Source organism: Ammospiza caudacuta, chromosome 15 (assembly GCF_027887145.1).
Source record: "Ammospiza caudacuta isolate bAmmCau1 chromosome 15, bAmmCau1.pri, whole genome shotgun sequence".
Lineage (NCBI taxonomy): Eukaryota > Metazoa > Chordata > Aves > Passeriformes > Passerellidae > Ammospiza > Ammospiza caudacuta.
Window position 1 is genome coordinate 13199939 of NC_080607.1, and position 11809 is coordinate 13211747.

General features: G+C 58.5%; 1 protein-coding gene across 1 annotated transcript; it reads right to left on the minus strand.

Annotated features, from left to right (window-relative positions):
• Positions 1-1218: 1218 nt before the first annotated feature.
• SAMD10 (sterile alpha motif domain containing 10) lies at positions 1219-9076 on the minus strand. Its single transcript, XM_058814933.1, has 5 exons — positions 9007-9076; positions 6604-6800; positions 3007-3175; positions 1559-1699; positions 1219-1283 (listed from the first exon to the last, which is right to left on the minus strand). The coding sequence occupies exons 1-5, from the start codon at positions 9074-9076 to the stop codon at positions 1219-1221; spliced, it is 642 nt and encodes a 213-aa protein (XP_058670916.1).
• Between the last annotated feature and the right edge of the window lie 2733 nt (positions 9077-11809).

Here is an 11809-nt window from a genome sequence, read left to right on the forward strand (position 1 = left end):
GTATGGGAAGAGTCAGAAGAGCAGTGAGTTAAAATAACAGTCTCTAATTTATTACCAGCAGAGAAGCAGGCAGGAGGGTGCCCAGCCAAGGAGCACCGTGACCTGCCTCCACATCCCAGTGCCCCAGGGGGTTTGGGGCTGCTATTTTTGGACCCCCATGACCCACAGCCCTACCCTCATCACTTGAGGTGGAATGTGGGGAGGTGACAGCATCCACCCTGGCCCAAAATCCTGATTTACACATGGATTTTCCTTATCTACCCACAAGGGCAATCTGTAGCTCTGTATGGGAGAGTTTGGGAGATGGGGACCTGACAGCAAACACTTTGACTGTAATGATGGTGAAGGTCATCAGGAAGGTGCCTGGCTTTGGTGGCACCATCACCAGCCCTTGGCAGGAGGTCAGCACAGGAACCTGCCAATGCCTGGATGAGCACAGCTCTGAGAGCTGGCGGGACCATGGAGCAGAGCAGGACCAGGATGGGAGCTGGGGCACCCAGTGTTCCCCCAGCCCCACAACCACCCAGCAGCACCCCAGCCTGCTGCCCCCAGCCCTGCATGGGCTCTCCCTCTGCCTGCTGATGAAGGATGAGCTCTTGGCACAGCTTCCTCCCAGCCGTGGCACCCTCCTGGTGCATCCAGCCTGCTTTCACTTGCAGATTTTCCAGCTCTGATGACTCAGCTCCCTTTTTAACTCACCAAGTGGAGCTGGGTGCTGGGGTCTTGGCCCCGCTGTGAATTTTTTGGCTGGTTGTATCATCTTATTTGCTACCGATAACGTCACCTCCCCGGCCACTGGAAGGCAGCCCAGTCTGATGAGGAAACCAAAGCTCCCTAAATAAGCTCCAAGGCATGGACACGATTTGCTGGGTGCTGGGATGTTGCCCAAGTGCATAATGCTTCAGTGTCCTGCACATGGCTCCAAGCTGTCCCTGGAATCACAGCATTCCCTTTCTCCACAGTGCTGAGCCCTGCCTTTTGCCATCTCCTTTTTTCCATCTCTTTCCCTGTGAACCGTCAGGCTCAGGTGGATGGAAGTTCATCATCTGTCCCAGCAGCTGGTTTGCTGATTTTCCTCCAGCCAAGAGCCGTGTCTGCTGGAAGAAACCTTCCACCCCTGCACAGGAATGTGTTCCTTTAAAAGAAAGAGAAGGAAGAAGCAGGAGAGGAGCCCTGGAGTGTCTGGGAAGCTGTCTCTTCTTATTCCAAGCGTGTGGCTCAGGTCTCGTATCGGCGATGCACAGCCCATCCCAGCGGAGCTCGGTTCACAGTGTTGGTGCAATCTGCCAAACAGACGGATCAGCTAGGAGACATTTCCAAAAGAAGCTGGAACAAGGTGGGAGAGGAAGGAATAAACAGCCTGCAGGGTGGCACGTCGCAGCTCACCCACCACCATCCCCAGAGAATCTCTTCCCTTCCATGCACAGGGCCACTGACGGATTTTGGGCTGCGTGTGGCAGCCTGGCCCTGCGCATCCCAACTCCCCCTGTGCTCCCTGAATGGCCCCACAACCCATCCCTGTGCCACAGCCAGCTCTGGGCTACCCTATAGGCCCTACCTTGGCTGAGCAGCTGCAGGTTCCGCACCTCCTCGCGCACCTGGAGCTGCAGGACCTGCTGCAGGAGCTCCTGGCGCTGCGCCTCCAGCGCGATCCCCATGCGCTGCAGCTTCTCCCCGTTCAGCCGCAGCAGCGCCCGGCCTGCAAACACCGAGTGGCTCAGTGCCCCACCAGCCCAAAGAGGGGGGGATGATCCCAGGAAAGGTCAGCACAAAGGAGAACCCATCAGCATGAAGGATTGAGGAGGGAGTGCTCTCTCACTGCCTGCATAGTGCGTGGAGGGACAGGAGGGAGGGGGAAGGACTGGCAGGGGATAGGGTTAAACTGGGTGTTGGGAAATAATTCATCCCTGTGAGGGCAGTGAGGCCCTGGCACAGGTTGCCCCATCCTTGGAGGTGTCCAAGACCAGGCTGGAGAAGGCTTAGAGAAACCTGTTCTAGCAGAAGGTGTCCCTGCCCATGGCAAGGGTGTGGAACGAGATGAGCTTTCAGGTCCCTTCCGTTCTGGTTTGTGACCTCCCTTTCAGAGAGCGCCGGGTGGCAGCTCATGTCCCCAGCCTCTGCCAGGTATCAGCAGCACAATCCTGTAACCCATCCCCGCAGGCAGCAGCTTTTTATTCTCTGCTCCACCTCCCAGATGAGGAGATGTTTTCTGAGCACAGGGTTCCCACACAGGGCTGCTGGTCCTGGGGCAATGAATAGGGGTGCCCATCACAATGCATTAGTGCTCCAGTCCCCACCGAGCCACTTCCCTCCAGTCTGGGGCTATTACAGGAGGGATTTTAAACCAGCTTTTGTCCTTGCTTTACAGCATACACTCACTAATTCTGCCTTTGTTGCCTGAGCAAGGGCTGGCTGAGCTTTTGCATTAGGATTTCTCATCTCCCCCAGGCAGCTCCTGCCCTCACTTCCCTGCCACCGTCCCCTGGCCCTGGCAGAGCTCAGTCTGGCCTTGAACATATTGAAGTTGGGCTGGAATGATGCTCTTACACAGAGGTCAAAGCCACTGTCCCCAGGGAGCAAAGGGGAGGGAGCAGATCCTAGAGGTGAGTCTGCTTGATTGGGAGTTGGATTTGGACCTCGACAAAGACCTTTGAAACTTGGACTCCAACTGGGCAGAGATTTTTCTCTTCTGCAAAAATTTTTTAGTATTTAAAAAAAATTAATAATACTATTATTGTATTAACTAGGTGATGAGAAGACTCTTCCCTGTCTTATAAACCAATTTAATAAAGAATCTCCAGCCTGTCCTGGAGCTCACCCTGTTGGCAGATGCCTCCTGCCCAGCCTGGGTCAGTGTCACTGTGTCCCCTGCTCTCACCCTGGCTGCATCTCATGGGGAGAGGGGACAGAAATGGGGGGCACGTCCATCTTCTGAACCCTCAATGTCCAAACAGCCATTCCCAGGAGCACATGCTAATGGCAAATGGTCTAGAGGGCACTCTGTACCTGTGATGGCGTGGTGGGAGAACGCCTCGACGTAGATGAGATAATTGTGTGGGCAGTGCTTCTTCAGCCATTTGCACACATCCTGCTGGGTCCACAGCACCACTGGCTTGACCAGGCTGCCCAGCGTGGGGCTGGTGTGGTAGATGCCATAGTGGTCACAACCACGGACCTGAGGGAGTGGGAGGGGAGAGTGTTAGTGGGACTCAATCCTGGGAGGAGGAAAACAGAAATCAGTGCATGGGGATGGGGGAGATGCTGGCTGGCTGCATAGGATTGTGGTGACGCTGGCAGACTTTGGCTCCACACCCTCTGGAGTCTCTAGGCTCACCCTGAAACCAGAGGAACCAGTAAGGGAGGCACAGAGAGTGGGGATGGGAGGTCAAGTTGATTGTCCTGCCGTATATAGACCCAACACCTTAAACTTCCCAGGCCTCCTGCTGCAGGACCCAACTCCCCTCCCCTACATATTATCCAGCCCAGCAGAACATTGCACAGGCTCAGGAGATGTCCTGGGGTCCTCAGGGTCCCCATCTCACCAGGCAGAGATGGGCATTTGCTGGAAGCTCTCAGTGGGGATGCAGCCAGTGAGATCCTGGAGGAGAGTAGGAACTGGTGCAAAGACATCCCCACCAGATGTTGGTGCTGGTGTGAACTCATCCCCACCAGAATTCCCCAGGAAAGCAGCCAGCAGCCAGCCTGTGCCCTGGAGTAGGAAGGACTCTCCCTTTCTCTCCCTCTCAACCCCCTCAACCCTGAGCTGACTGGTCACAACAAGGTCCTGCAGCCTTGCAGGTGTCCAAGGCCACCTCTGAATCCTACAGTTGTTCCTGGGGTGCTGCTGTGCTCAGAGACACCCAGGATAAAGCAGGGCCACAGTCCCCAGCACCCCAGTGTGCCCTGGCCACCTCCAGCACCTGCTGAGCTGTGCCAAGCACAGTACCAAGCTATGCCCACAGGGAGAGGGGGCTTCTCTGGCAGCATCCCTCCACCCCACCTTCCCTCCCTCCAGCTGTCTGCTGCACTGGCCAGTCTCATTCTGAGCCACCCAGTGTCACCCTGAGCCACTTGGCAGCTCCATTTTCTCTCCCCCATCACAGCCACTCTGGCCTCACAAGGTTGTTGCAGCCTGGACTTATACAGAGCAAATCACATATCTTGAGCTGTGGCTGCCCAGGGAGCAAGGCTGCTTCTCCTAGGGCATCTTCCAGGCTGGCGGGGAAATGGGCTGGAGGATGCAGGAACTCCCCTTTCTCTGCTTTTAGCACCCAGGAAAGATTGGTGAGCTCTCCACTGCTGCTGATGCTGAGACTCCATTCTTGAGCAGCACCAGCAAACATTGCTGCTCCAAAGCATTCACTTGTGCCCAAGATGCTGGGACTGTCCTGGGCTGGATCACAGCAAATTGGGGTGGAAAAGGCATCCCTGCTTCCCACAACAGAAGGAAATTGGACTGCCAGGGCTCACCCATGGCCCAGGCACGGCGGGGACAGGGCAGGAATAGCAGCTGATGCACTGGAAAGGTCGGCAACGTGTGGCCCACGGTGTGCCAACACCGACCTCTGCCTGTGAACGCTGGCTAATTAAGCATGTCTAATAGAGGAGCGGGATAATTAGTGTAAGAGGGACTCCAGACATCCCGCAGTCACTGAAACTACTGGCACATTCCTGAGGGATGCTGCAGAGGAGGCAGTGGAGGGCAGCTGGGCTGGATGTGCTCCCTGCCCCGTGCCAGGCATTGCCACGGAGCATGGCCAGCCTGCTGGGGCTGCTGCCTGTGCCCAGGGGAGCCTTTGAGCTTGGAAAGGAACTGTTCCTCAAGCAGAGCTCGTTGGGAACATCCAAGCAAGAGGGAAGAAGGCAAAGTTGGGAGGCTGTGCGTTAATAAGCAAGGAGTCCGTCTCCAAATGATGGAAAATCCAATAGACAATACCCAGGATTCAGTTTCTGAACCAGACGCTCACCTTTGGGGGACAACCCGGCTCCAGCAGACACATCCCTGCCTGCGGGAGCAGCCCCAGCCCACGTCGGCTGCGGCTCCTTCACACTCGGCTGAGCGCGCCCGAGTGTGCCGTGGGGACGAGGAGGAGGAGGAGGAGGAGGAGGCGGCGATTGCTCTGCATTCACTAACGAGCGATGATGAGAAGCGGAGGGGCTGGGGGGAATAACAACCATCTTCCCGGGAGCTTCCCGCGGGCTTCCCACAGCTATTATCCAACTAACCCTCCGAGGCACGGGGGAAGAGGTGACAAACAAGCGGCAATTTCCCTGGGCACGCACACGGCTGCACGCACATCGCTCATCACACACCGCCTGCACCGGGGACCGTCCCAGCATCCCCAAAGCCCGCGCTGCCTGCTCGGCGTGCATCCCCCCTCCCCATGGAGGGTCCCCAAGTGAGCCCAGAGGGGCAGGGGAGGTGTAAAGGGACCGTGGGTTTGTTTTCCAGCCGGCTGAGCCGCGCTGTCTCTCTGATGAACTCTCAGCCGTGAATATCGAGCGCCGATGTGGAGGAGAGCAGGCAGGAAGGCTGGGAGGCTGCTCTGGCAGGAAGGCAGGAGTGGCTGGGGGAACCGGGGGCACTGCAAGGAGCAACTTGTATCTCCTCCCTTCGCTCTGGCATTTTTCTTTGCTTATGGCAAATTAAGAGCCTTTCATTAAATCCTCCTGGGCAGCACATAGAGGTGGAGGAGGAGAACCATGATAAGCCGCAGCTGGCAGCTGGAGGGTTGCTGGTGTGTCCCCATTCAGGAGCCACCTGGAGGTGATGGGACAGTGCCACCAGCACATGGGACATTGTCTGTCCTGGAGCTGCTGCTCCTGAGAGCATCACGACCATACCCATCCCTGTGGGGTCCCTGCTCCCTTCTGAAGCCAAACCAGACAGGAGGCCCTGTGATACAAAAGCATCTCCATGCTGGCAGCTGGATTTGGATTTGGATTTCCCCTCTTTTCTTTCCAGCATTCACAGTCTGGATGTGCCACTCTGAACCTGATTCCCAGGGTGTTAAGGAGGGGCTGGGAAGCAGCAGGAGCTACCTGCAGGGATGATATTCCTTCCTATGTCTGTGCAGCAGTGAAGGGAGGGAAATCTTTGGCTCACAGCCTCCATAGTACGATAAAATCAAATTGTCATAGTACAACAAAATCCATAGTACAATAAAATAAAATTGTCAAATTTCAGGAAGACGATGGTCCAAACCTGGCTAAGAGACACACGCAAGTGATTTTAAGGCATTATAAGGATTTTGGTCCTGGCATACTTAATGCAAAATGGTTTTAAGTCCCATCTGCAGGTGGGAGGGCAGGTGATGCACAGAGGGGAGGTGACACAGAGAGCTCACCCCAGCACAGCACGAGGCCTGGTGAAAACACATGATGATGTTTACATGTCACTATAACTAAACACCCAGCAATCACGAGGACTTCAAGCAAAGCACGATCTGAAGGCCTGATCCTGCAGGGACAGGGGATACTCCTGCACGGGGTCTGGCACACACTGTGTTCCCTGGGCACACCCAGGGGATGTGGGTACCTGCAGGGGTCTGGCAGACACAAGGAGCTGTGTTCCCTGGGCACACCCGGGGTGTGTGTGGGTACCTGCGAGCCCTCGGTGCCCGGCTGCCGCAGGAGTTTGACGGTGCGCCCGGGGCCGTCGGGGCGCTGGCTGCGGCCGTCGTGCCAGGTGAGGCTGCTGCCCGCGGCGCGCTGCAGGCGGTAGCTCAGGTTCTCGGCCGACACCGTGTGCTCCAGGAGGCTGCGGCAGAAGCTGAAGTGAGCAGAGGCGGCAGCGGCGGCTGCAGAGGGAAGGGGGGTGAGAGACGGCCGTGGTGCCCATCCATCCCACTCCGGGGCACCCAAAAGTGCCTTTTCTACCCTTTTTCTACTCGGGCTGTGGGCCCTTCTCTCCAAAAACTCCCCGTTCCTGCCTTCCTTCCCCATTGCCAAGAAGAAAATCCACCAGCCCAGGAACGCCAGCTGGCGCTGGGATCCAGCAGGCGCCCGACGAGATGTTTGCCCACACAAACCCCTCACGAGCGACGCTTGTTTTGACACCCGCCAGCCGAGCAGACACAGGACCTGCAGCTGATCCCCAACACGTGGTGAGAACCTCCTGCTTTTCACTGCCACCCTGCCGGGACAGGGACCGGGAGGAGGCCCAGGGCAGCTGCATCCCATGGCCCAGGCTGGCAGCAAACAGCCACCACCGAGGGAAGGGGAGCAGAGAATGCAGGCAGTTCCCCCAGCACAGGCCATGGGTACCTGGGGACAGCTACATGGCCAAACACACACCAGCCCTTCAATAACGACCACAAACAGACATTTACCCACAACAAGTGCTTTTTGTCCCTTATTCATAGAATCATAGGATATCCTGATTTGGATGGGACTCAGAAAGGTCATTAAAATCCAATTCCTTGTGTTTTAACAAGCTGGGGGTGTTGGGGTTACAATGAGGTTGCAAAGCTTTCCTTTGAGGGGGGCTGAAGGGCCCCAGCTGGCACAGGAGGAGGGTGAGTGGGTATTAGGGGCTCACGCTCTGGCTGCTCCGGATAAAAGCCAGACAGCTTGACATAAGCAGCTCTGATCTGCAGAGGCAAAGACTGGAGCATCCCCCAGCTCACCTGCTCCCACCACAGGGAGCCAGGCAAGTCATGAACCACCCCTAAGAGCAGAGCAGCACCCAAAGGAGACCCATTTCCAGGACAAACCACTCTGGGAGAGCAGAAGGGCTGGAGAAATCCTGATGCAGCTCATTTTCTTAATTAGCAGGTTTTACGAGGGAAGAGGTTTCAAAGAGCCCATTCAAGTACACCTTTGTGCAATAGGAGAACAACTGACCAAAAAAAAGTCAAAATAGAGAAAAAAAGGGTTGTCCCAGGATACCCAGACCACATCACACAGTGCTGTTTCTTAAACACACCCAGCAGGAAGCATTGCCATGGGGAAGCTGAGGCAGGGGACCTGTCTGATGGCTGGGGAAGTGATGTTAGAGAAAACAAGGTGGAGGGAGATCCATGGAGAGGCTCAGTGGGGAACAGAGGCAGGACTGGTAGGGGTGGTCTCTGTGCCTGTCCTGGGTGACTTCCAGCAGTCTCAGACACCCTGGGCCTGTCGGGTGAGGACCAGAGCGGGCTGTGCTCCCTCCAGCCTGGGATGTCTGAGGTGCCACTGTGCTGTCCCTGTCACCCTGAGCACTGCAGCTGTGCTGGGACACCTCTGAGCTGGAACCTGCCCATCCCACTGGGTGCTGTGGCAGATATAAACCTGGCAGGTCTGGAGGGGTTGCTGCCCGAATTGTGTCCTTCAGCTGTGCCAGGGCTTGCTACAGGAAGCGGAGGGAAGGAGGATCTGGCCATCAGCAGGACCCAAATCCATAGGGAGCCATGGAGCAGCTGCCTCCAGCAGCAGGACATGGGCATCTCTGCTCCTGCAGCAAACTCTGATGGAGGCAACCCCAGGAGTGGGAGCAGATGGGAAAGAGGGGTGAAAGTGGGAAGGAAAAATGAACCAGGAAGAAAGGCAGCTCTGGGAGCTCTGGGGGCATGGCTGTGCATGGGAGCAGGCAGTGGCTGCTCTGCAGCCCAGAGGCCCTGGCTCCAGCAGCTCCTCCACAGTCTCAGTTTCCCCAGCCCAGCCCTTGCATCCCAACTTTCCAATCACCTGGCAGCACCTGACATGGGACGGTAGGGAGTGAGAGCAGGGCATGCGGGAGCGTTTTGGAGCAAGGAAAGGATGGGGACAGAGGAGCCCCGTGTCAGGACAGCCCTGGGCTGGCTCCATGCAGGGACAAGGGGGTGACATCCAGCACTGGCTCTTCTTTCCATGCCCTGCACAGGGAGCAGCCACAGCATCCCCAGGAGCAACCAGCCGCCCTCCATCCCCTCCGCCCCTCTCCGCCAAGCCTGCGGCTGTGCCCTCCCGCCAGGAACGCTCACGCAGCATCTCCCCCCACGCCCGCCGGCCCCACAGCCCCCCGGCCATGCCCTGAAGAGCCCTCACCTGGCTCGGGTGGTCCCTGCGAGCTGCGGATGGTGGAGACGCAGCAGAGGGATGGCCGGCCCTGCTGCATCTCGGCGGGAGGAGGGATGCGCGTGAGCGCTCGGCACCGCTGTCACGAGTGCGGCTCCATCCCTGCCTCCCCTCATACCTCGTCCACACCTGACTGATTCCCCCGAGCGCCTCCCTCCCGCTGCTCTGAGCCCCGGCTGCACGCTCAGCCCCGCTCCGGGCGGCCAGAGCCGCTCGCACACGGACAGGGGGTGAATGACACCGACACCCCCTCCCCGCTGCCCCGGGGGCGTCTGAGCCGGGGGATGCTCGGTGCTTTCCTCTCCTGCTCCCGTCTAATCCCGCGGCAGGGCCAGCTGGCACTGGGGTGGGCAGGGAGCCTGGGGGGCCGCTGCAGGGGACACTGACCCCCCGGGCATCAAAGCGCACAAGCGAGCCATGGCACGAGTGTGGCAGCGTCGGAGCACCGCTGGCTGAGGGCGGCCGGGTGAAGGAGGAAAGAGAAGGAGCCTGGTGAGGAACAGCCTTAAGGGGAAGGGGCCGTAGGGCTCGGTGTGTGCTGCACCTGCTCCTGACAGAGCTCTCATGGCCATGGTCGTGTTGGGGTCCCGGCAGAAGTGGGGGTCCCACAGAGCAGAGGCTGTGCTGGACCCTGACACGGGAACGCAGAACCTCCAGGCTGGCTGAGCCTGAGCTGGAGTGGGCAGGGGAGAGCTCAGCTCAGCTCCCCAAACAGCCACTGTGACCCCACTATTCCGAGTCCCTGCCAGCTGGTCTCGGCTCCCTGTGCCCCTCTGCCTGTCCCCGTGAGTGACACCCACTGCCTGCTGGCCGGGGGAATCGCTGCCGGCTTGTTTCCATGGATCTTTGATCCATTTTGGGCACCTCTCCAGCCTGGCAGGAGGGGGAGGCCAGGTCCAGGTCACCGCAGGGGGACTGGCAGCGGTGGGACAGGGACAGCCTCTGCTCCCTCCCGTCCCCTCCCGTCCCCGGCGCTGCTCCCGCTGCCATTCCCTCTCAGACACTTTTATGGCTGGTGAAACGTGAGCGCCGGAGAGGCTGAGAGCAGCAGCAGCTGCTGGTGGGGACAGGGACGGGAATCCTCCCGGGGCTGGGCACCTCGGGGCAGGATGTGGCAGCATTCCCCGGCTAAAGCATTTCCGTGTGGGCGCCAGTTTCCCCGAAATGATCACCACCAGCAAACCGGCTGCCAGGGCACTTCCCGCCGGTGCTCCCTGCTCGCAGGTGACCAGGAGCTGCCCAGGGGACACGGTGGCACACAGCCGAGCTGCAGGAGGAGCGGGCAGGGGCACAGGGAGCCTGGGCAGGCAAAAACTCCTGCTCTGTCCTCTGCCACCACTTCTCACCACGGCCTCAGGAGCATCCCCGTGTCTCGGATGCCATCGTGGCTGTCCCGCAGACCTGCCCTCCAGATGGGGCCGTGCCTGCAGGCAGCTGCGGTGGGGGCAGCCAGGCCTCCCGGGTCAGACAGGATTCCCGGGATTAAGGGGAGATGCTTGAGAGAAGCCCCACAAGGAATGAAATCACTCTCTTGGCTTGCCTGGCTGCCTGTGTGTGATGACCCTTAAGGGTGGGTCCTCACACGGCATTTGGGAGGGAAAGAGATGTTTAGCACCGAATAAACTTAGGGATTTGTTTATAATTGGAGGTGGATTTGGGGAGCTGGTCATCTCTCTTGTGTTCCTGCAGGCATGTGAAGGGTGGATGGGAGCAGAAGTCTCTGAGGACTCCCAGGACTCTCTGAGGACCTAGGGAATTTGCTCAATTCAGGGAGCAGCTTTGTGAAGAACTCATCCTGCTTTTAGTGGTATGAGCCATGAGCTCAGCTGGCATTGCCGTTGCCCTGGTCCCCTCTGCCCCTTCCATGTGGCTTCACCCTGGTGCAGGAGCTGGTGGAGCCTCCAGGGATGATCATTCCAGTGAGGCTCTCTGGGATCCCCACACATCCCATCTTTGAAGCTTTGCCTATAGGATGGACCAGATCCTGTCCTGAGCTATTCCCAAAGATCTGAGGAAGATGAAACCAGACCCAAAGAGGACTGACACCCCCTCCAGCCTCTCCAGCTTCCCCTGGAGTGTACTTGGCTCAGGCCCTGGGTGTGGTGAGTGTCACCCCAGCGCTTCCCTCTGAATTCTCGGCTTGCAGAGATGAGATAAGAGCCCCGGCCAGAGCTCAGGCTGGTGGCTGCCCACTGCTGGTGCCTCCCGAGGACGGAGGAAGGGAACAAAAGGCAAATGTCCTTTCTGTCCTCCCTGTGAAGCACGATGGGTGCCCTGGGCACACGCTGAGGGAATGGGCACAGTGTCTGGGGGGATGTCCATGCCTTTGGGATATCTGTGCTCCTGAGACTGCCAGGGGTACTGCCAAAAGGTCTCTGAGCACCCCATGAGGACTTGGGTTGGACAGTGTGAGAGTGTGGGGTGAGGGCAGTGAGCAGGACTCCAGGTTGCTGTGGGCAGGTTCTCCTGGCAGGTGTGGGAGCCCACAGGCACAGACACTGCCTGCAGTGAGCCCCCTTCCACCCTGACATGCTCTTCCCGGGGGTCCTGCCCTGCTCCAGCACCCCCAGGCCTGCCTGCCCTGTCCTCACACCTGCATCCCTTTGCTCTAGCCAAATTTTCCAGCCCATTTCATTGGTACACCACAATCCCAAGGGTAGGGCAGGGGGACAGCCTCTCCCTGGAACGGGGCAGTAAAGGGGAATGTGGAGGGACTGACTCCCGGGATGGAGAGGGCAGCACTGGGGACGGAGGGCAGGCAGACCCCGGCGAT